The 19,540-nt window shown below is 53.8% G+C and overlaps 2 protein-coding genes across 4 annotated transcripts in view; both read right to left on the minus strand.

Annotated features, from left to right (window-relative positions):
* POLE (DNA polymerase epsilon, catalytic subunit) overlaps nucleotides 1-5,295 on the minus strand; it is a 28,969-nt gene extending 23,674 nt beyond the window's left edge. Inside the window, exons 1-11 of the mRNA XM_049805205.1 lie at nucleotides 5,053-5,295; nucleotides 4,835-4,915; nucleotides 4,712-4,756; nucleotides 4,471-4,563; nucleotides 3,726-3,880; nucleotides 2,751-2,892; nucleotides 2,342-2,422; nucleotides 1,976-2,083; nucleotides 1,435-1,545; nucleotides 1,084-1,169; nucleotides 372-491 (exon numbers count right to left, since the gene is read on the minus strand). Coding sequence (XP_049661162.1) covers nucleotides 372-491; nucleotides 1,084-1,169; nucleotides 1,435-1,545; nucleotides 1,976-2,083; nucleotides 2,342-2,422; nucleotides 2,751-2,892; nucleotides 3,726-3,880; nucleotides 4,471-4,563; nucleotides 4,712-4,756; nucleotides 4,835-4,915; nucleotides 5,053-5,295 — 1,265 coding nt within the window. The remainder of the gene's footprint in view (nucleotides 1-371; nucleotides 492-1,083; nucleotides 1,170-1,434; nucleotides 1,546-1,975; nucleotides 2,084-2,341; nucleotides 2,423-2,750; nucleotides 2,893-3,725; nucleotides 3,881-4,470; nucleotides 4,564-4,711; nucleotides 4,757-4,834; nucleotides 4,916-5,052) is intronic.
* A 1,157-nt stretch (nucleotides 5,296-6,452) lies between these two features.
* Nucleotides 6,453-19,315, minus strand: LOC126040889 (caspase recruitment domain-containing protein 8-like). 3 transcript variants are annotated; one of them, XM_049805910.1, is made up of 12 exons: nucleotides 18,888-19,303; nucleotides 18,320-18,358; nucleotides 17,965-18,041; nucleotides 17,487-17,552; nucleotides 16,525-16,583; nucleotides 16,221-16,441; nucleotides 14,969-15,169; nucleotides 13,643-13,902; nucleotides 12,911-13,036; nucleotides 10,683-10,827; nucleotides 9,822-9,863; nucleotides 6,453-8,178 (listed from the first exon to the last, which is right to left on the minus strand). In XM_049805910.1, exons 1-12 carry the CDS (start codon nucleotides 19,144-19,146, stop codon nucleotides 7,916-7,918), a joined length of 1,758 nt encoding a protein of 585 aa, XP_049661867.1. In that variant the 5' UTR covers nucleotides 19,147-19,303; the 3' UTR covers nucleotides 6,453-7,915. The 3 variants fall into 3 exon arrangements, with proteins under 3 accessions (XP_049661867.1, XP_049661868.1, XP_049661869.1); XM_049805911.1 differs by lacking the exon at nucleotides 12,911-13,036 and having other exon boundaries at nucleotides 18,888-19,315; XM_049805912.1 differs by lacking the exon at nucleotides 14,969-15,169.
* Between the last annotated feature and the right edge of the window lie 225 nt (nucleotides 19,316-19,540).

Genomic DNA, 19,540 nt, shown 5'->3' on the forward strand with positions numbered 1-19,540 from the left:
GGCTGTGCCAGGAGGCTGTTGAGTTAGGATACAGTCCCTTCCCCATTCCAATTGCTTGATCTTATCCCACTTTCTCTGCTCCCCCAAATCAGACCTCAAACACCCAAGGACAGCCACCAACAGGCTGCAGGGAGAGAGACGGCCCTGATAACCCTTCATGGGGAAGGCTTGGCAGCTTCTGCAGTATGCAGAGTGCCAAGGGGAAGCAGCACAGTCAGAGAAATGGACTATTACGCCAGCCTAGCGAGGTACAACAGATGAAAGCTTCCAACAGACAGAAGGAGGACAGTATTCAGATACAACTGTAGGTATTTTATATAAATTCAAGTGATAAAGATGCAGTTATACGGTAGAGAGGCAGCAGTTGGTACCTTAGACAGTCCATGTGGATGCACTGGGATGCTTTGTACTCTCCCTGGCTGTCTTTCTGAAACCCAATTTCCTGATACATATTAATTCCATGAGCTGCTGCTCTTGCTTCCACAAAGGGCCTGGGGAAGGAGGCAACATGAAGAGAAGGAACAGAACAGCCATTTCCCTTCATTTCCAACAACGGTTTCACAAACACTTTGTTACAAACTACCTAAAGAATTTTTCTTGCGATTTATCTGACATCTGACCATAGGCAAAACTTCCTGCAGGACAGAACTGCAGCACGACCCTAGAGGCAAAGCTGCTTGCTTGCATCCTGCAGCAGGAGGTGGAAGCATGTGGTCCCTCTCCCCTTGCTTCCCTCTCCCCTTGCTTCCTGAAGGCTTGCCTGCACCCCTCTCCCTGATACCCTCCAGGTCTCTTTTGACCCTCTCCCTGCTCTCCCAAGACAGGGCTCATCCATACACCAATATCGCCACATTGACAAGCGTTTAAAGCAGCTCAGCCAAGTGGATGGGACTCTACAGAAGCTCATACTTCCAAGCCAATGACCACAGCATTTGGTGAGGTGCTCAAACTGGCCAGACAGTTGGCATGGATCACACACTATCACCACTATATCAGCTACGGAAGGACGTCAAGGCTGGTACCTGACCCTGCCCCACAGCTCCGGTGACACCTTGCCAGCTTAGTTTTCATTCCTGATCTTACCAGTCAAAAAAATCTCCATTGTACGTGACAATGATAGTGGGTTTTGTCTCCTGGACATGTTCAAACCACCTCTGGATTAAATGAGCCTAGGATGAAGCAGAAGAATAGGAGAGATACATATATAAAGTAACTTCATCTCCTCCATGGAGAGGTGGTGGATACCACATAGTTTACTCCACCCTTCCCGTCTTCTCCCCACCCAGCCCAAACCTGACCTCTCTTACCCTTATTACCAAGAAACATTACCATGACCAGCCCCGCCAGACACACCGCGTTCCCCAGCAAGGCAGCCTACCAAGCCATTAGCGCTCTTTGGCCAGGTAAAAAGTCTGCTGGGCAAAACTGACTTACTTCATCTGGTTCATTAAAGACACAAAATGGACCCTCATACTCCGGCTTGGGAGTAAACTCAAAGTCTTCAATATCCTCAGAGACGATCTCCCTGTTTGTGATCAGGTAGCCCTAGGGAGGTGACAAGAAGGCAGTTAGGAGGACTGGGCTTGCAGGCAACCCAAAAATGCTGTCCAAATGATGGGACGTTTTCCTCTTGAAAGCCAGAGCTTCTGTCAAGGGGAAACAACAATTTGGGAGTCATCTGCTGAACCATCGCTGGCCATCAGCTAAGGAGGCCCCGGGGAGACAACATGGGACAGCAGAGTTGTCCCTGTGCTCTCCAGGTTACTCCTGCTCCCTCAGACAAGGGCCAGCAACCTGAGCTGGGTACCACAAAACTAAAAATACATCATTCAGACTTTAATTTCATTTCCACAGCCATACACCAAGCAGCCAGCAGCAAGGCAAGCCTGGAGCGAGCTGGGTTGGAGGCAAAATGCTGGCCTGCTCCCTGGCTTCACTGCTGGAGCATGGAGGAAACTACTCTGCTGTCCCTTACCTGCCCATCAATCATGTAGGAGATCATCATGATCTGGTCTGTCTCCGCATCAGGAAACTTCAAAGGGAGTTTGGTAGTTTCAATGTCAAAGGCAAGAACAACAGGATCCTGAGCAGAACCAAATCCATTAGAAAATATTCTAAAGCTGACTTGAAGTTAAAGAACGGTTCCCATTAAGCCCAGTGCTAGCCCAGCAAGCGAACCAGATCCTCCTCAGTAATCATTTTGCAGCTTTATCAACCCAAAAATCACTATCCAAACCCAGAAACAGCCTTCCCCCTGCGCACCATGGTGTGACACCAGCAGCGCATCAGACTCACCAGCCATGCACCTGGACAGGCTGATGCCTGCCTGACCAATGCTCACCGGTCGCTCCACAAGGTCGTCTCGGCGGGTGATTTCAGGGGGGTAGGTGCTGCCCCGGTATCGCACGTTGTACCAGTGAGCCTGTTGAGAGAGGAGGGTGGGCAGTGCTTTACTGCAGGGCCAGCTCTTTGCACCACTTCTGTTTGGCTGCTGGGGACACAGCTGTGCAAATTAAATGCAGCCCAGAAGAAAGGTTCAGACTGTGGCTGTGCATCAATCATCTAACTTTTCTGCATATCATTAGCTAAGGAGAAGGCCCAGCAGCACAGGACTAAGCTTTACACATGAACTCATTGCCACTGACAGCTTTGCAAAGGTCCTGGAGAGAAAACATATCCGCCCTGCCTGCACTTTAGGAGTACAGCAGCAGGAAAGTGAAGCTCTTCCAGCTTCCCTATTCCTTACTCACCACGTGGATCTTCAGGTCAATAGAGAGGCGAATGTGGTAGGGTACGTCGTACTCCCGCATATCCACAATGTTGTCCATCTGGTTGGCAATCTTTCTGGAGGCTCCTTCCTCATCCGTGCTCAGGCTGCCTCCGCTCAGAGCACTGCAAGAAGCAGAGTGAAGCAGCCACTTTACCTGAGTGCACGTCTCTGCAGGCTCGGCTGCAGGGGACAGCCACGCGGCACTGGTGACACCCAGCAGCAGGAGTCAGTGACAGGAGAGGAGAGAATGGGAAATGCTTCCCCACCATGCAACCACCTCTGCTCGCAGAGGCGTCCCCGGGACAGACAGCAAACGCAGCCCCATCACTCCCATCTAAATTCAACTTTTCTCACATTTGTGAGCTGTGTCTGCTCAGAGGTACAGGGAGGCAAAACCCACACTTGCCTGTATAATGAACAGTTCTTATGGCATTGGATTTATAAGTATGGTAACGAGACTAAGCGTAATGAGGCAACCTGGGAAGCGCTTTGAACAGGGACAGTATGCCTTCCAGGTGAGCAGGGAGTGCTTGACTCACTTGATTCTTCTTCCTCGAGATTCAACTGAAATCAGACTTCAGGGCCAGGAAACCAAAGAGGGGAGCAAATTTTTCATGTGTATATTTTGGTTGACTTTAAAAACAAAGTTTCTTATGTTTTTTTTTTCTGTCTGCAACTGTGTTTCCAATCTTGTAAACAAGTGCCTGGCTTTTTATTCAGATAGAAAATACTTGTTGAGGTAGAACCACAGCACATCACATGCCAGAGGCTCTGGAGCCTCTTGATGTGCAGCACTGAGCTGGAAGAACCACCTTGGAAGATGGGTAGCAGAGGGGCATAGCTGGGGTCAGACCCCAGGCAGGACAACACTTCTCTGAGAACAGCTAAGAAATAATCAAGGGAGCTTAATTATTAACACAAGGGACAGACCAGCCACCCTAAGGAGAGCTCCCACCTCGATAGCATGGCCGTGTAGACATCGCTCGCCTGGTCTCGCTCTCTATTTTTCCTCACAGCAGGAGAGATCTCCTTCCGCACCTTCACCAAGTCATCCACTGTGTTGAAGGACAGTTTGATGTAGTTCCTCTTGAGGCCCACCAAGTGGTTTGGCTGCAAAGCAGGAAGACAATGCCAGCTCAGGGGGGTGAGTACTGAGGGACAGCCACCATAAGAGAGGATGGGGAAGGCAGACTAGACTGACGCAGGTGAAAGAATTGGCCAAAAAAGAGGTGCCAATGAGTGGGAGAGTCAAGCACCAAGAAGAGACTCTGGTGGGCACGTCAGGGAAGAGCACAAGAGCTGCACAGCAAGGGCCCAGCCAGCCCTGCTGCCCGTGCAGGCAGGACCACAAGCGGGATTCAGCCAGGGAAGAGGAGGAAGAGCAGGTCAAGCATAAGCAGCGTCCCCCTCCCCCAGTACCCTCTCCTCCTCCAATCATACTTTAATTCCTGCAATTAAACATCTTGAATGCGCTGTGACACAGCTGATGTGCTCAAGGAGAAGAATGTAATCACTACCGATAAGCAAGTAGCCATAACTAACCCGTTTCTGATAGACACCACAAGCAGCACTAGGAGATTGGAGTCAAGCGCACTGTTTCCCTTCACTACTCACTAGTCCCTTCCTACTGCACTAGAGCTGTGCAAGGTCCAAAAAAAACCCCCGCTACTCAAGAGCACAGAGGGCAGAGGAATACAGACCAGGTCCAAGTCTTCTTTGGGGACAGTTTCCAGCTTTGCAATCTTCCCTTGGAACTTCTTGGAAAGGAAGGAGGACACTTCTCGCTCGCAGCCCTGCCGAGAGACCCCGGGGCTGAGCAGCGTGCCTCTGTGCCTTGGGAGAAGACCGTCCCAAAGCAGGATGCCCGGGAGGTCTCGAGATCCCCAGGGACCTGCTGTCCCCTTCCCTGGGGACCTCAGACCCCCAGGGTCCCCTCCTCACCTTCTGGGTGGCGATGTAGAAGTAGGGCTTGTAGGGCAGGGCCACCTAGGAGAGAGCAGAGGGGTGACGCAGCGGGTCCCCCCGTGGGACCCTGCGCCCTGCCCGGCCCCCCCAGGGACCCACCTTGAAGCGGCTCCCGTCCTCCTGGATGAAGTAGTAGTCCACTGCGCTCACTGACCGCCGGTCCTCGTCCAGCACCTCCGTCTGCCCACGGGCACCACGGACTCAGCGGGGTCCCTCCGTGAGACCTCCCGGGGCCTCTCCATGGGACTCCGCCCCCACGCCGGGACCCTACCGGCGGCCTCCCCGTGGGACCCCCCCCGTGCCCCACTGGTCCGTACCGGGTGCATGTTGATGAGCCAGCCCGTCCGCTCGCCTGGCTCCGCTGGCCGCTCGAAGCCGAACAGCGCGTCCAGCCGGTCCGTCCGCTGCGACCGCTCCAGGCGCTTGAGAGCGGACAGCGCGGGGCCATCGTCCCTGCCAGACGCCTCGCCCTCAGCCCCCGCCGCCGGCTCCCGGGGCCCGCCCGCCCGCCGGCCCCACCGCGCTCCCTCGGGGTCCTCCCCGCCGCCCCGCAGCACCATCCCCGGCCCAGCCCGGCGCGCCGCCGCGGAAAAAATTTCCCGCGCTGTGCCCGGTTCCCGCGAGAGCCAAGGGCTCCACTCCGCCCCGCGGCGAGAGCACCAATCAGAGAGCGGCCCCGCCTCCCCCGCGGGCACCTCCCACCAATCCCGGGTTAGAGCGCCCCGCCGCGCCCACTTCCCGCCAAGCACTGCTTGTGGAGCCGCGGCCGCCGAGGCCGGTCCGGGCGGGAGGACCGTGTTCGGCTGCCGGGGACCGGTGGCGGCTGCAGCCCCGGTGCCCGCTCCTGCCCGCAAACCCGAACGCCCCTGGGTCGGCTGAGGCACGACCGAGGATTTCTCGACCGCAGCCCGAGCGGTGGACGAGCAGTCCAGCGCACCGTGGGTGGGCGCAAAGAGAGAGAACGGCGTCTGCCGCCTTCGGCACCCCGCGCCGGGATCCCCCCCACCCGGAGCCGGGGTCCCTGCCCGGGCTGGGGGATTTCTCCTTTGTGGATTCAACCGGCAGCGAAGCTGAGCGCGTGTCCCGGAGACGCACGCGTGGACACACAGACACGGGACACGGGGACGGCCACAGGCAGGGCGCTGCCGTCATCAGCACCCACGCGCGGGACCCACATCACACACCAACCCCGTCCCCTCCTCCTCTGCTGTGGCAGAGGCGGGAGGTCACAAGTGCGGGCACACGCACTTCAGAAGCGCACGCACGTTCGTGGGTCCCCCGAGCACCGGCGTGGCCCCTCTGTCCCCCTGGCACCCCTGCCTGCACCCCAGGCTCAGACTCACCTCAGGGGTCCTTGGCTCACCAGCTGGTCCAGCTTGAATTTTGCTGGTGAATGCACAGGCACACCCGCGCATACACCCGGTTTGGGGGGGATACTCTTTGCCCCCTCCCCCCCAGACACACAGGCTGTGACACATGCTCCAGCTGCACGGAGCCCCTCATTCGCCTCATACCGGTCGCCCCCAGTAGCTACTTTTGGGGACACCTGTGGCTGGGGGTTAAAGACCCCCCCACCCACTCCAGTAACTGCACTGGGACCCCACCCACCCCAGCAGATGACACCAAAGCCCCTGATGCACACACAGGTCTCACCAATAGCTGACACTTGGTCCTTGCAGCACACAGGCACACAGGACAGAGTGAGATGATGCAGAGAAATAGTTAAGAAAACATTTAATAAGAAAAAATAAAAAGATGGGACAAACTGTGGTGACCAGGCACAGGGCGCAGCCAAACCAGCCCCTGAGTTTGTGGCCCCTTTTATACCCCTTTCTGCCTCCCCTCACTTCGTTCCTCCTGGATCCCCTTCCCATCCCCACAGGTCCATTCCCCCGCCCCCACCCCCCCCCCCCAGCCCGTGTTGGGGTCCCCCTCCTTTGCACACTCAGCACTTGCAAAGCTCAGGCTGATCCTCCTGGAAGGACCAGCCCCAGTGTGGTTTCTGGATAGCCCAAGACTTAGTGTGAGTGGTGATCACTGGTCCCCTTTGCTGCCTCCCTTGTCATCTGGCGGTCAGGTCTGCTTCCCTGCATGGTCTTGTTCCCAGCTTCCTCCTTTTTGTATTATCCCTGGTTGCTTTGAAGGTCCTCGACCCTTAACGGAGCAGAGACACTCTTATAGCAGGTTTCAGCAGCGATGTGCTCTCCAGGTGTTCAAGAGAAGCAATAAATATAAAGCAATACTTAAGGCAGCAGTCTCATTTCCACCCCACAAAGCCACAGAGAAGTTGCTGTCTCCACTTAGGCAAGTCTGAATTTCACCTGAGCTGGATCCAAAAAATCTCTTCTGGACACCCGAGCAGACTGCTCCTGCCCTGACTGGTGTGTTCAACAGCAGGAAGATGCCATCAGTGAAAGCAACCACATGAACCAGAAAGGAATGGACTTTATGTAATTTTACATATGTAAAAATGTAATTTTAAAATAATCTGCCAGCTTTCTTTTGAACATAAAGCAGCTGCTATTCAGTCAGACTTTCCTTTAAGATGCACGAACCTGTATCTCTTATCTTTGCTATTTTTTGTGGCTTCTTTCAGAGGGGCTCCTTCACCCAGCTGCTGCTGGGGGTCAGGATGGTCGTTTGCTCCTTCAGTGAATTTTGGTCCTTTGGGTAAACTAGGCTGGAGGGAAACGAGCGGAAGGTTTGATGTTGATATGGGTTCGCATCAATATCTATAGTTTGCTGCGGCTTGCACATGAGAACAAGCCTTTGCAGAGAGCTCTGCATGGTACAGCAGCTCCCCTCTTCCAGCTGCAAGAGGTGCCCATGGACACTGAGGATGAGGAGGCTGAGCTGGAGGTACCTCTTGTGATGGGAGCTCCTCTGCCAGCAGCTGCAGAGGCCCTGTCTCAGGGAGGCAGACAGGTCCAAGGTATTGGCACTGGATTGGGAACCAACGTCTCATTCCATCAGCTTCTCACCAGTGGCTGACATGACACTGGTCATCCACTGCTGCCAACCAAGTCAGCCAAGTGAGGCAGGCCTGAGGCTGGGTGGTTCAGAAGGCTTATTGCTGCTTTGCACCATGGATTTTGCATTGAAATGTTGGGATTCAGGTGCTGGTAAACCTGACTGCCTTTCTCTTGCTCGTGTAAGCTAAGCAACGGGAGCAAAAGCAGTCTAGCTGGACTTGTCCAGGTCTGCGATGAGGTATGGGTCTTTCATCTGGAGGATCTGGTAGAGCTGTTCCTGGGCCTCCAGCCCTTTCTTCTCAACTAGCTCCAGCAAAACTTTGTTCCTCCTTTGACTCGTAACTTGACTTTGCACCTCCTCTTCTTCATCGCTGTTGATGACGTTTGCATCCTGTAAGTGTAGCAGAATGCTTGGGAGCTGCCTCATCCTGACACAAAGCTTGGTCTTGTGCTTCTTCAGGAAGTCTGTACCTAGCAGACAGCAAGCCCATGTTACTGTGCTGCATGCAGCCCGGCAGCCACAAGTGAGGGCCACGCTGCAGTATGTGGCATCCTAAGCCAGCGGACACCATGGCTATGCACCCTGTCCCACAGCCACGTGTCTCTATCCCTCCACCAAAAAGGATGGGCACCTGCTGTGCCAGCGGTGGGAGCACTGGAGGCAGGGCAAGGAAGGGGACGGGAACATGAAGTCAGAGCTGGGGAAGTTGAGGTCGGTGGCAGCCCCCATCAGCTGCTGGCAGCTGTCCCCTCTGGGATCCCTACTGTGTCTGGGCATGAAGTTACCCTCCTGCCCCTCGCCCTGCAAGGTGAGGAGCTCCTAACTCGGAGCACAGGTCTCTCAAAGCTCTGGAATCTTACAGGATTGCAAGCGGTTTGTAAAGAAACAGAGCCTGGAAAGGCAGCCGATGCCAGTGGGGTGCCGAGCAAGCCATGGGTCAGTGCAGTGGCCAGCACTGACTGGCTAATCCTCCCAAGCCTCCACCCAGTCCTCCTAGGCGAGGCTGAAGTGGGCACCCAGATGGACATCTCCTTCTAGAAGCACAGGATGGTTTGGGTTGGAAGGGACCTTTAAAGATCACCTAGTCCAACCCCCCTGCCATGGGCAGGGACATCTTTCACTAGACTAGGTTGCTCAAAGCCCCATCCAGCCTGGCCTTGAACAGTTCCTATGAGGAGGCATCCACAACTTCTCTGGGCAGCCTGTTCCAATGGCTCACCACCCTCAGCATAAAAAATGTCTTCCTTATATCCAATCTCAACCTGCCCTCTTTCAGCTTAAAACCATTGCCCCTTGTCCTGTTCTTGCTCTCATCTGCCACCCTGCTTTCCTGGTGCTCTCAGGCAGGTTGTAGGCCAGTGTGGTGACTCCACGTGCATGGCAAGGAAAAAGAATAATGCTGAAATGTCCAAATTTGTGTCTGTCTGAGCCAGGCCTATCTGCCTCAACCTGTGGCTTAGCTGCCTGGGTGTCCTCTTGGATCTGGCCTTTCATTAGTAAGACGAGATGCAAGAAGTAATGAAGTATTGCAGCCCTGGAGAAATTAGGTTGGGCAAAAAAACGCAAAACTGCTGGGCAGCACGTTGTTGTTACTGTATTTGAAGCAAAGCCGCTTGGTCAGAAAGTCCTGGAGCTGCTGTAAAGGTGGTCCTGCCATCCCTTCTGCCAATGCCTGGTTGCAAGCTCCTTCCCAGAGGTGTCACTCCCATGAAAAATGCTCCCATTTGGCACAGGGGCCGTCAGCCCCTGAGCTGGCTGTATGGGATGCAGCAGCTGTACCACTTACTAGAAGTCCAATGAAATATTATTTATGGACTGTGAACTGTACTAGCTGCAGCTCATTCTCTGTGACAATAGCATGTCTGCCCCCAAAGAAGGCAAACCAGTTTGGAGGGTCACCTGCGCTATCCCACTTTACCCACCAGCATGGCACAGAGCCTGCTGCCAGCAATGTGGGAATAAAAGTTTGAGGTTGCACCTTTCAAGGCTTTTTGTCTAGAAACTATCATAAGGATGGGAAAAGAGGCTGATATCTGCTTTATACCAGAGGATGGTGAGCTCCAAAGAAATAGATTCAGACTCTGTAAATGCAGCTCTGAAACACTGTACTGACCTGACAAGGTCTTGGAGACACAGGCAGGAAGATTAATATCACCTGAAAGAGAAAGGAGAAAGATCACTGAAATGATGGTGCCTCTTCCTCCACACCACCTTCCTGAGGTGCCTAATCTTCCACGAAGCCATTAGCCATTCCTCCTACTGTTCCTGCCCATCTGTGGAGAACTCAATAAAAGGCACTGGGCTCTGCGTGTTTGTAGGTGTTAATTTTAGGGGGTGCTGGATTAGACTAACAGAGAAGGGGTCTCAAGGCACGCTGAGCAGTACCATACCCTGTGCCTGTGACATGCTGCTGCCCACAGCTCCTCTGCCAAGCTTTCCCACAGAGAACCCCACAGGTGGGTGTTGCTACATGAAGTTAATGGCATGTGCCGTGGCTGCTGAGCCGACCCAGCAGCAGCTGGGCAGAGAGGTGTGGAGATTAGCAACCTGCTGGTCTGGAGCCGGGTGCACGTAAAATGTTGATTTTCACTAAAATTCTCCTTACCTCCTCTGCATCACACAGTGGTTGCACTAGTTTGTCCATGGGTGTTCATGACATTAATGGACTTTTAAAAACAAGTCAGATTTCTATGCATACAGTAGCCAAGAGAACAGAGACACTGATAGTACCGTCATGCTCTCTTAAAGCCCAGCATCTGAAATTCCACATTAAATCTGAAGCTCTGGTCTACTCACATTGGGGTGTCCTTTCAGGTCCCTATTCTTCAGTGGCCAATTGCTGCATACACAGGGTTTGCTTTCCCTGCAGGATGCGCGGACAAGTGTGACCACAAAATGTGTGAAGTCTGCTTGAGCGGTGCACCTCTGCTTTTGCTAAGGCAAATGAGCCCCTAGATAGACCTGCTGTTCCTACCTGATCTCAGTGATGCCCTCCAGACCACGGAGTCATTGCGTGTGTCTATCATAGAGAACCTAATTTCCTCTGCCATCTTCCTGATGTAGATCTCGACAAAGAGCTGCTCTTCCCTTGGACTCTTGTAGCAAAACGGCAAGCGTGCCTGTAAAGGTAAGAAGCAAGTTGAGTCTCTCTCACCATGGGGAGCTGCAGTGAATTCGCATTCATGACGCTTTGTTTCCTGGCCATACCAGCAAGAGGAAAGACAAGGGAAGATGCACACGTCAAGGCTCTGCTATGCTGCCAATATCACACATTTGGGATGGAAAGGACCTCTGGAGTCTCTTATCTGACCTACCTCTCAAAGATAGACCAATGTCAAGTCTAGATCTGCTCAGCTGGGGCTTTGTCTAGCTGAAGTACTGAAAACCTCAAAGAGCAGAGAATCACCATCTTCTAACCTTCCCTGATGGCTGCATCTCCACCAAGTGATAAAATTTTTCCTAACTTTTGGCCTGAACTTCCCACGTTGCAACTTATGGCTTTTACCACTTTTACCTGACACTGCTGAGGGCTTGGCTCTGTCATCTCTACAACTGCTCTCCAAGGCAGACTGCCCAGTTACCATCTGGTCATTCCAGGAAGTGGGAAAACAAACCCCTACCTCGTGATTCACTTTACGACTGTCTCTCAAACAAGCTGAAGGCTCCAGCTGTTTGGGGCTGCGATTAGCTCAGTAGCAGGATTGTAGCTGCAAGAGGGAATGATGAATAACCTGGAGGGGAAGGATGCCATTCAGAGGAAGCTGGAAAGGCTGGAAAACTTAGCTGGCAGGAGGCTCATGCAATTTGGCAAAGGGAAATGTAGAGTCCTGCGTTTGGGATGGAATAGCCTCATGCCAGAGAAGAGCCTGGGCACTGGGTGGATGCAGAAAGCAGCTTTGCAGGGAAGGACTCAGGAGTCCTGGTGGGCATCAAGTTGAACAGGAATCAGCAGTGTGCCCTGGCAGCAAAGGCTGGCTGCAACCAGGGCTGTATTAGCAAGACCACAGCCAGCACAGTGAGGTCAGGGATTCTTTCCCTCTGTTCAGCACTTGTGAGACCGCATTTGGGCACTGGGTTTGGGGCTTCCCAATACAAGAAAGACATGGACCACCTGGAGCAAGGCCAGCTCCAGGCTGGAGCACATGATATGCAAGCAAAGGCAGAGGGAATTGGATTTGTTTGACATGGAGAAGAGAAAGTCACAGGGAGCACTAATCACTGTCTTTAACGATGTGAAGGGGGACTAAAGAAAAGAGAGAGCCAGCCTCCTGGAAGTGCATAGCAATGAGAAGAGAGGCAACAGGCACAGGCTGCAGCAAGGGAAGCTCCAATGGGATAATAGGGGAAAAAAATCACAATGAGGGTGTTACAACACTGGACTGGAGACCCAGGGAGGCTGTGGTATCTCCATCCTTGGAGATATTCAACCTTGACCAGACATGGCCTTGAGCACCTTGATCTAACTTTAAAATTCACTTGCTTTGAGCAAGAGGTTGGACCATAGACCTCCCGAGGTCCCACCCAACCTAAGTTTTTCTGATTCCCTTTTCATAATTATGGTGCAGTGCACATCCATGAAAGGAGATTTTCATAACCAGCGATGAATGTGCCATTGGACTGTCATCAGCTGCTCTCAGGATGTCACAAACGCCTGTATAAAACAAGTAACCACAAGGACTAAATGGCCAAATCTTCCTAGATTTTCCCAGCCATTGCAATCTGATTGCCACAGGGCATGGTACTCAAAATCAGAAATCCTCAAATGGAGTTTCAATAGAGAAAGAAGTCGTGTCACATCATGGCATAGAGAGAAAGTCTTTCTCCAGTCCTGCTCCTGGGCTGAAGGAAACTCACTGCAGAGGAGATGAAGATGAAGGACTTAGGACCACACCTGAGTCAACACCTCTGAAATTACTTCTTGATATGCAGCTATGGTAAGTTGAGCAAGTCTCACATTATGACTTCTGCCATAAGGAAAAACAAACGCAGTCCCTCTGGGGCTTTGAGGTGTGCTCTGTGCTCTTTCTGGGGATGTGTATAATGAAATACCTTTGCTACTTGTAACCAGTACAGCTCCCTGCACCTCTGCCTCTGGGACCTAGTAAGGCAGATTCTGGTAGCAGAATATGGCTGAAGACAGAGACTTCTTGTACTTTCTATTTCACTGCAAAAAAAAAAAGAAAAGGGAGCAATCCCACTTACTTCAGGCATTATCACCACGGAATTTGTACTGGTCACCTGGTAGATGCAGCCAAAGAACAGAGGGCTGAACGGAGAAGGCTTGGGAATAAGCTTTGAATTCCATTTCATTTCTTGTTTTTCAACGGCCTGTAAACATCAAGCATTGCTTTTGAGACAGGAAAAAAAAAAAAGAGCTGTGAACTGGAGGCAGCCCTCGGAAAGTCAAGAAGAGAAGAGACCGACCCAGTCAGAACAGACCGCTGAGTGTGTATTACAGGCAGTGCTGTGCTTCAGGGGCCAGGCAGCTCCCACTCAGCGCAGGCAGGAACCTACCATGTGCAGGCAGGAACATGGGCAGAGTAATGCACTGTCCCTCTGTGAAAGAGAGTAAGAACTTGCACACAACAGGAGAACAGTCAGTATGCAGCCAGCTATTGCTGTGGCTGGCAGTGGCCAGTAAGTCCTGCATCTGCTCCTTGTTGCAGAGCATCCTGTGCCATGGCTTTGCTCATGCTCGGACATGCTGTCCCAGCTGAAAACACAGAGAGCAATTCCTGGAGGCATCTGTGAACCAGGGGAGTGGGGCAAGGATGCTGTCCTGTGGTGGGAGATGGGGGCACAGGACTGTCTGTGAACCAGAGGCTGGTGGCAGAAAAACTGGGAGGCATCCTAGCTTATCAAATCCAGCCCCTGCTACTGCAGCCAGCCCAGATGTCATCCTTTTTTAACACAGTCAAGTTCCCTCCATCTTACCTGCTTCACAGACTTGTCGTCTGGGATCAGGTAGAGGTGAAGAGTTGTATTTGCAGCACTGAGCTGCTGGAAGATCAGCACCGAGGAGTGCATAGGGAATGAATTTAAGGTTGAACGTAACCTCCTCCAAAGCACCCCAAGCAGTGAGAAGCTGGGATTCTCCAGGACAGCAGAGAAAGCGATCAGTCTGGTCGGTGTCTCCAGGGTCATCGTTCCAGATTTAAAATGGGCGATGGAGAACAGGCTGGTATTTACATCTTCTGCAAGAGACAGCAAAGGCAACAAGGTTCTGTTTAGTCATCCTGGCACCCTCTCAGGCTGGCTCCTTCTCTTCAAGTCTTTAGCAGCAGCAAGGACACATGCACCCACACTTGATGACATGCTCTGCTTTAGGTCCCATGTGTGCCCTGGGCTTCTGGGGTTTAGCAGGGAGTTGCAGGCCTTTGGCAGCCTTCCTGCAGGCTCAGAAAACCGAAAATCTGAAAGTGGCAGCTTGGGACCATGAAAATTGTCAGACTGCATCCGTGCAGCATCCTGTGTACAAGTGCTACACCACCATGTACCAGGTTGGCAGACGGTCACTTTGATCACCAGAGCAGCCTAAACATCCCGAGATGACATCCCTAGGGATGACTGGGTCAGGGAGATCTGCTGATGCCTAGTCACCTGGAATATCTCTGGAGCATGCTTTGCTATTAACCTGACAGATTAATACAATTACAGCTTTTTGCTTAGCACAGCTATGTCAGTGAAGAGTGCATAGAGCCACTTTTCTGCCAACATGGCTGTGCTTGCCAGGCTCTGGGCAGGAGATGGAGCCATGCAACAAGAAACTCCTTTTGCGGCATGCTCTGTTTTGGAAGAGGACTTGGCTTTGCCAGGAAAAGTCCCTCGGCCAGCATACCCAGTGCCTGTGTCAGGGCCCCCCAGCACAGGAACTGGGACTCCTCTGCATGCTCTGCAGCCCAGCTGCGGGTGCTGATACTCCTTCTCCGCTCTTATGGATTTGTGTGGTAGGGTTTTTTGGTAGCAGGGGAGGGGGCTACAGGGGTGGCTCCTGTGAGAAACTGCTAGAAGCTTCCCCAGCTCCAAGTCGGACCTGCCGCTGGCCCAGGCAGAGCCCATCAATGACAGTGGTAACACCTGTGGGAGAACAGATTTAAGAAGGGGAACCTGCAGTGAGTAGTGGGATTGTCATGTGAGAGGACTCTCTCTGTGGATACTGAGGTCAGTGAGGGAGGCGGAGGTACCCTCACAGTCTGTGGTGAGGAGGCAGGTTGTTCCCCCTGCCAGCCCATGGAGGGGAGTGGGGAAGCAGATGCTCACCTGAAGCCCAGGGAGGAACCCGTGCTAGGGCAGTCTGATGCCCCCAAAGACAGCTGTGACACCATGTGAAAGCCCACACCAGACCAGGTGTATGCCCCCTAGGATGTCTGTCACTCCGTTGGAAAGCCTGCGCTGGAGCAGCCGGTCCCTGAAGGACTGCACCTTGCAGAAAGGACTCCTGCTGGAGCAGTTCGTGAAGAGCTGCAGCCCATGGGAAAGGCTCACGTTAGAGAAGTTCATGGAGGACTGTCTCCTGTGGGTCGGACCCCAAGGTGAAGCAAGGGAAGAGCGAGGAGTCCTCCCCCTGAGGAGGATGAAGCGGCAGAGACAAGGTGTGATGAACTGACCCCAACCCCCATTCCCTGTCCCCTTGTGCTGTAGCGGGGAGGAGGGGGAGAAATTGGGAGTGGAGTTGAGCTGGGAAGGAAGGAAAGGTGGGGGGAGGTGTTTTAAGATTTGGTTTTACTTCTCATTATCCTTGTTTTGACTTGATTTGTAGTAAATTAAATTGATTTTGTTTCTTCCCCAAGCTGAGCCTGTCTTTTGTCCGTGACTGTAAGTGGGGACTGATCCCTCCCCATCCATGGCCAGCAGGGTGGAGTGAGTGAGAGGCTCCGTGGTACTTTGTTACTGGCTGGGTTTAAACCATGATATCCTCTCATTAATAGCAGCTCATTAAGAGCACTGCAGGGCAGAGGTCCTGGGTCCAAGCCTTGTGGCTCCTCATGTTGCCTGGGTGAAAATGGACAATTTCATTCCCCTTATGCTTCTGCCTGGACCAGTTCTGACCTACTGCATCCCACCCTGGGGTAGTCCAGCCTGTGGGTGGGTACAGCCAGCCGGCTCCTGTCCTGGTGGAGCAGAGCAGGGATGGCCATTGCCATCTACAGCTGCCATAGATGCAAAGAACTGAGAAACTCTCTGGGGGAGCCCAGGGGCTGATCTGCAGCTGGGCTGGCATAGTGCCCAGGTATCATCATGGCACCTGGGAAGAGAGGGTGGCTGAGGAGGGGCTGGTGGTGTGGAGCAAGGGCTGGGGAGGGCATCACTGCAAAGCCTTGATAGAAAGCGAGAGAAGGATGAAGGATGCCAAAGCAAAGCAGAGGAATACAAGGGAGTACAGGGGACCTCAGAGGGAAGGGAGAATTTGGCCCTGTCTGGAGAGAGGTCTCCAAAGAGCTGGAGATGTCCCCAGGGGGGACAGGCTGAGGGATGGTGGCTTGGGAGACCCGGGTCCCTGCAGCTGCTGTACCTGCCAGGCAGATGAAGTGGGGGAGATGCACCGACTGCACAACCCCAGGCTGCACCTCGATGTGGAAGAGGGGTCCAGCAGGTGACCATGTTTCCTGGTCAGCCTCGCTCAGGTGCCTGGTCCAGGTGGCATATCTGTAGATGATGGTCACTGCTGACTTCACCTTGAAGCTGAGGCCTGTGATGGAGCACTGGAAGATGCCTGCACCAGGGAGGTGAGCTCTGCAGGTGGGAGGGATGACAGGCTCATGCCACCTGGGACAGGGCTTTTGGAAGGTGCTCCCGCTTCACCCGACAGCTCTTACCGGTACACGGTGCGGCACTTAAAGTCCTGGGTTATCTCCGGTGTCACTTCTGGAAGAACCTGCAACATGAGCATGGCCAGTTTACCACTGAATGGGGTGTTGCACACTGGGTTGTGCTTGCAGGAAGGGTGCTGGGATTTACAGTGAAGCACAATTCAGCTTAGTATGGGAGCTTGGAGCCTTGCAAGTAGCAGCAGTGGATCAGCAGCTGCTGCCTCGTGCCCAGAAAGGCATCACCCTCATCAGTGAAGAGACCAGAAAAATCATTGACTGGCAACAACCCTGTCCTGGGGTCCGAAACAAGCACTGGCCATGTCTGAGGCTCAGTGACCCGTTCAATGCGGGTACCTGTAGGGGAGCCCAAGAGAAATCCTGTGTGCAGGCACAGCAAGGAGGACTGAACACTTAGCCCCACTTGGGTAGATGCCACTGGGGTGGGGAAGGCATCAGTTAGTCCATATATCCCCCATGCATCAGTAGGAAAGATAAGGGGTGAACACACAGAGCAGCTCCTGGAGCTCCAGACTACGTTTCACCCACTGATTTTTAGAAAGTATATTGCAAATGGGTTTTCCAGATAGGAAAGTTTCTGTTTCCTGAGAAAGAAAATATTCTTGGCTGCTGACTTTCTTGTAAGGCCTGGGCTGTTCCCTCTGTGCCATGGTGTATCAGTGGAGAGGACAGTGGCCACAGGCAGACAAAATGTTTAGTAGTGAGAATAAATTTGTGATGTGAGCAAGTGGAATTTGTCTTCCCATGAGCTTGAAAGCTGGGGCAGCGTGTGCTGAGTTAGTGTAGCAAACGGGACTGGAGTCTTCTGGAGGATGAAGAACTGCTGTGAATAACAGGTTTTGAAGGCACACCCAGCCCCCGGGGTGAGAGCCAGGGTCAGTCCCAGGCTCCCTGCTGTGCTATTTCCTTCGGGTGCTGCAGTGCCCTGCCAGGACCAGCAAAGCCCTTACCTCCCCCACGCAGCGCAAGCATTTTCTCTGCAGTGGTGGGTCCAAGTGCAGCTGGTGATAGCTCTCCTGCAGAACAGAACATAGGGGAAAGCACTCACAAGCTGTATTTATCCCCTACAGCTGCACTTGCCTGCTGGAGGCAGGAGGAGAGGTCTTCTGAGAGCATGAGAAACATGCCCAGCATCAGGTGTAGTGCTGGCCCTGCTCCTCGCTCCTGCAGGGAGAAAAGAGGCTGGTGCAGGAGTTGTGCCCGCCTGGCCTGCCGGCAGGGTGAGATCCCTCTCCTGGGACTGAGGGCAGCACCCACTGGCTCCCACCACCCAGTGCGGTGCTGCAGTGGCGATGGGCAGCACCAGACCCCCCCATCCACGGGGCCAGCTGTGAGCCCGTGCGCTGCAGCTGTGCCTTCCTTCCCAGCCCTGTGGTGCTCCTCACTCAGGCATCCCAGCCTCAGGCATCGTGTCCTGCGAGACCTCACCTGTCCGCTCCCTGAGGCCTCGTCTGTCAGAGATTTGTGAGGGTCTATCACCAGCTTCCTTAGGGCTAAGTCTGTGTCTGGAACAAGAGGAACAGACTGTCATTTTTGCCTCACGTTTGGGAGAAGAAGCCATCCTGGAGCAGCCTTCACCCAACCTTCCTGATCCCATTAGCTGCACCAGTCCCCTCATATACCACCGCGTGCTCCCACATCTACCGCAACTTCCACGTTCTCCTCCACGAGCTGTGGCAGGGACACGCTCACCACCATGCAGTGAGTTGAGGGCCTATGCTCATCACCATGCAGCTCCACCAGCCCCGCTGCACCAGGTTGTCAGTGAGGACCAGGGCATTACCTAAAGATTGGCGTTTGACAGGTTCACCGCCAGCTCGCACTGCAACAGCAACACAAAGCAGAGGAGAGCTCAGGAGCCAGGTTATATCCAGAGGGTTATCCCATCCTCTGCCCATCCTCTCCCTCTTCTTCACGCTTTTGCTGTGAAATCTCTTCCTGCCAGTTTGTGCCCACTCGCACCAAGCATTCTACCCAGCTGCCTGTCCCAGAGGGGCTGAGAACACGGTCCCAGCCTCCACTTCCCCATCCCTCCCTGCTGCCACACAGAGAGCAGATTTCTTGCTCAGCTTCCAGGAGCAGAGTCCTTCCTCTCCCTCCTGCCTTCCTCCTGCATAGGTGCATCCCTGGGCCCTCACCTTCCTCCCACCTTCCAGTGCAAGTGTGCTCTGGAAGGTCTCTGGTGCTCACACAGCTGCAGCCACCTCGCCCCTTCCCTCCTGCCTGCGGAGGCTCCTGCCTGTGGTCCTTGCCAGGGTCCTTCCTCAGGAGACACCCCAATCTGCACCCACTCCCCCCTCCCACCTCCAGAAGGATCCTCACCCACCTCCTCCAGCCCACCCTGCACTTACATCTTGGATAACAGTACAAACAGGACATGGGTGTGATTTCATAGTGTCGCAGGGTCAGGTTGTCCTCCAGCTGTCTTCTGCCGTAGACCAGCCTTCCGCCTCTGCGGGTCAGGGAGGAGTCCAGTGCGCTCAGCTTGTCCTTAACCTCCCCCACGCTGTCATCCAGAGACACTGGCACTGCAAACGTTTTGCCAAACCAAGTCTTAATGAGGATGGAGAATTTGTCGGGGCTGTCGGCCGCAGGCTGCTGCTCCGCCATGGTGTCTCTTTCTGCCAGAAGATCCGAGGCTCCAGCTTCGTCACTTCCCAAGAAACCGAAAGTGCTGGGTGACGTCAGGGCTGATCTGCTGCCAAAGCATCTTTGTGCCTCAGCTGAGCGCTCCTCCTCCTGCCCACATCACCTGCCTGCACCCAGCTTTCTCCCCTGCCTGCACCCGGCTTTCTCCCCTGCCTGCGTGGCCTCCTGCTCTGCCTGCACAGGCTTTCTCCCCTGCCTGCACCAGGCTTTCTCCCCTCGGCTGTCCCATTCACACAACCTCTCTCCCTTGCCAACTTCCCTTTCCCCTTCTTCCCCACCCAGTTCCTGTTCCAAGATTTCCTTCCTCAGGGAAGGCAGAGCAGGGCTGTACAGGCAAGGGCAGAGCTTTTTTTCC

Source organism: Accipiter gentilis, chromosome 7 (genome assembly GCF_929443795.1).
Source record: "Accipiter gentilis chromosome 7, bAccGen1.1, whole genome shotgun sequence".
NCBI lineage: Eukaryota > Metazoa > Chordata > Aves > Accipitriformes > Accipitridae > Astur > Astur gentilis.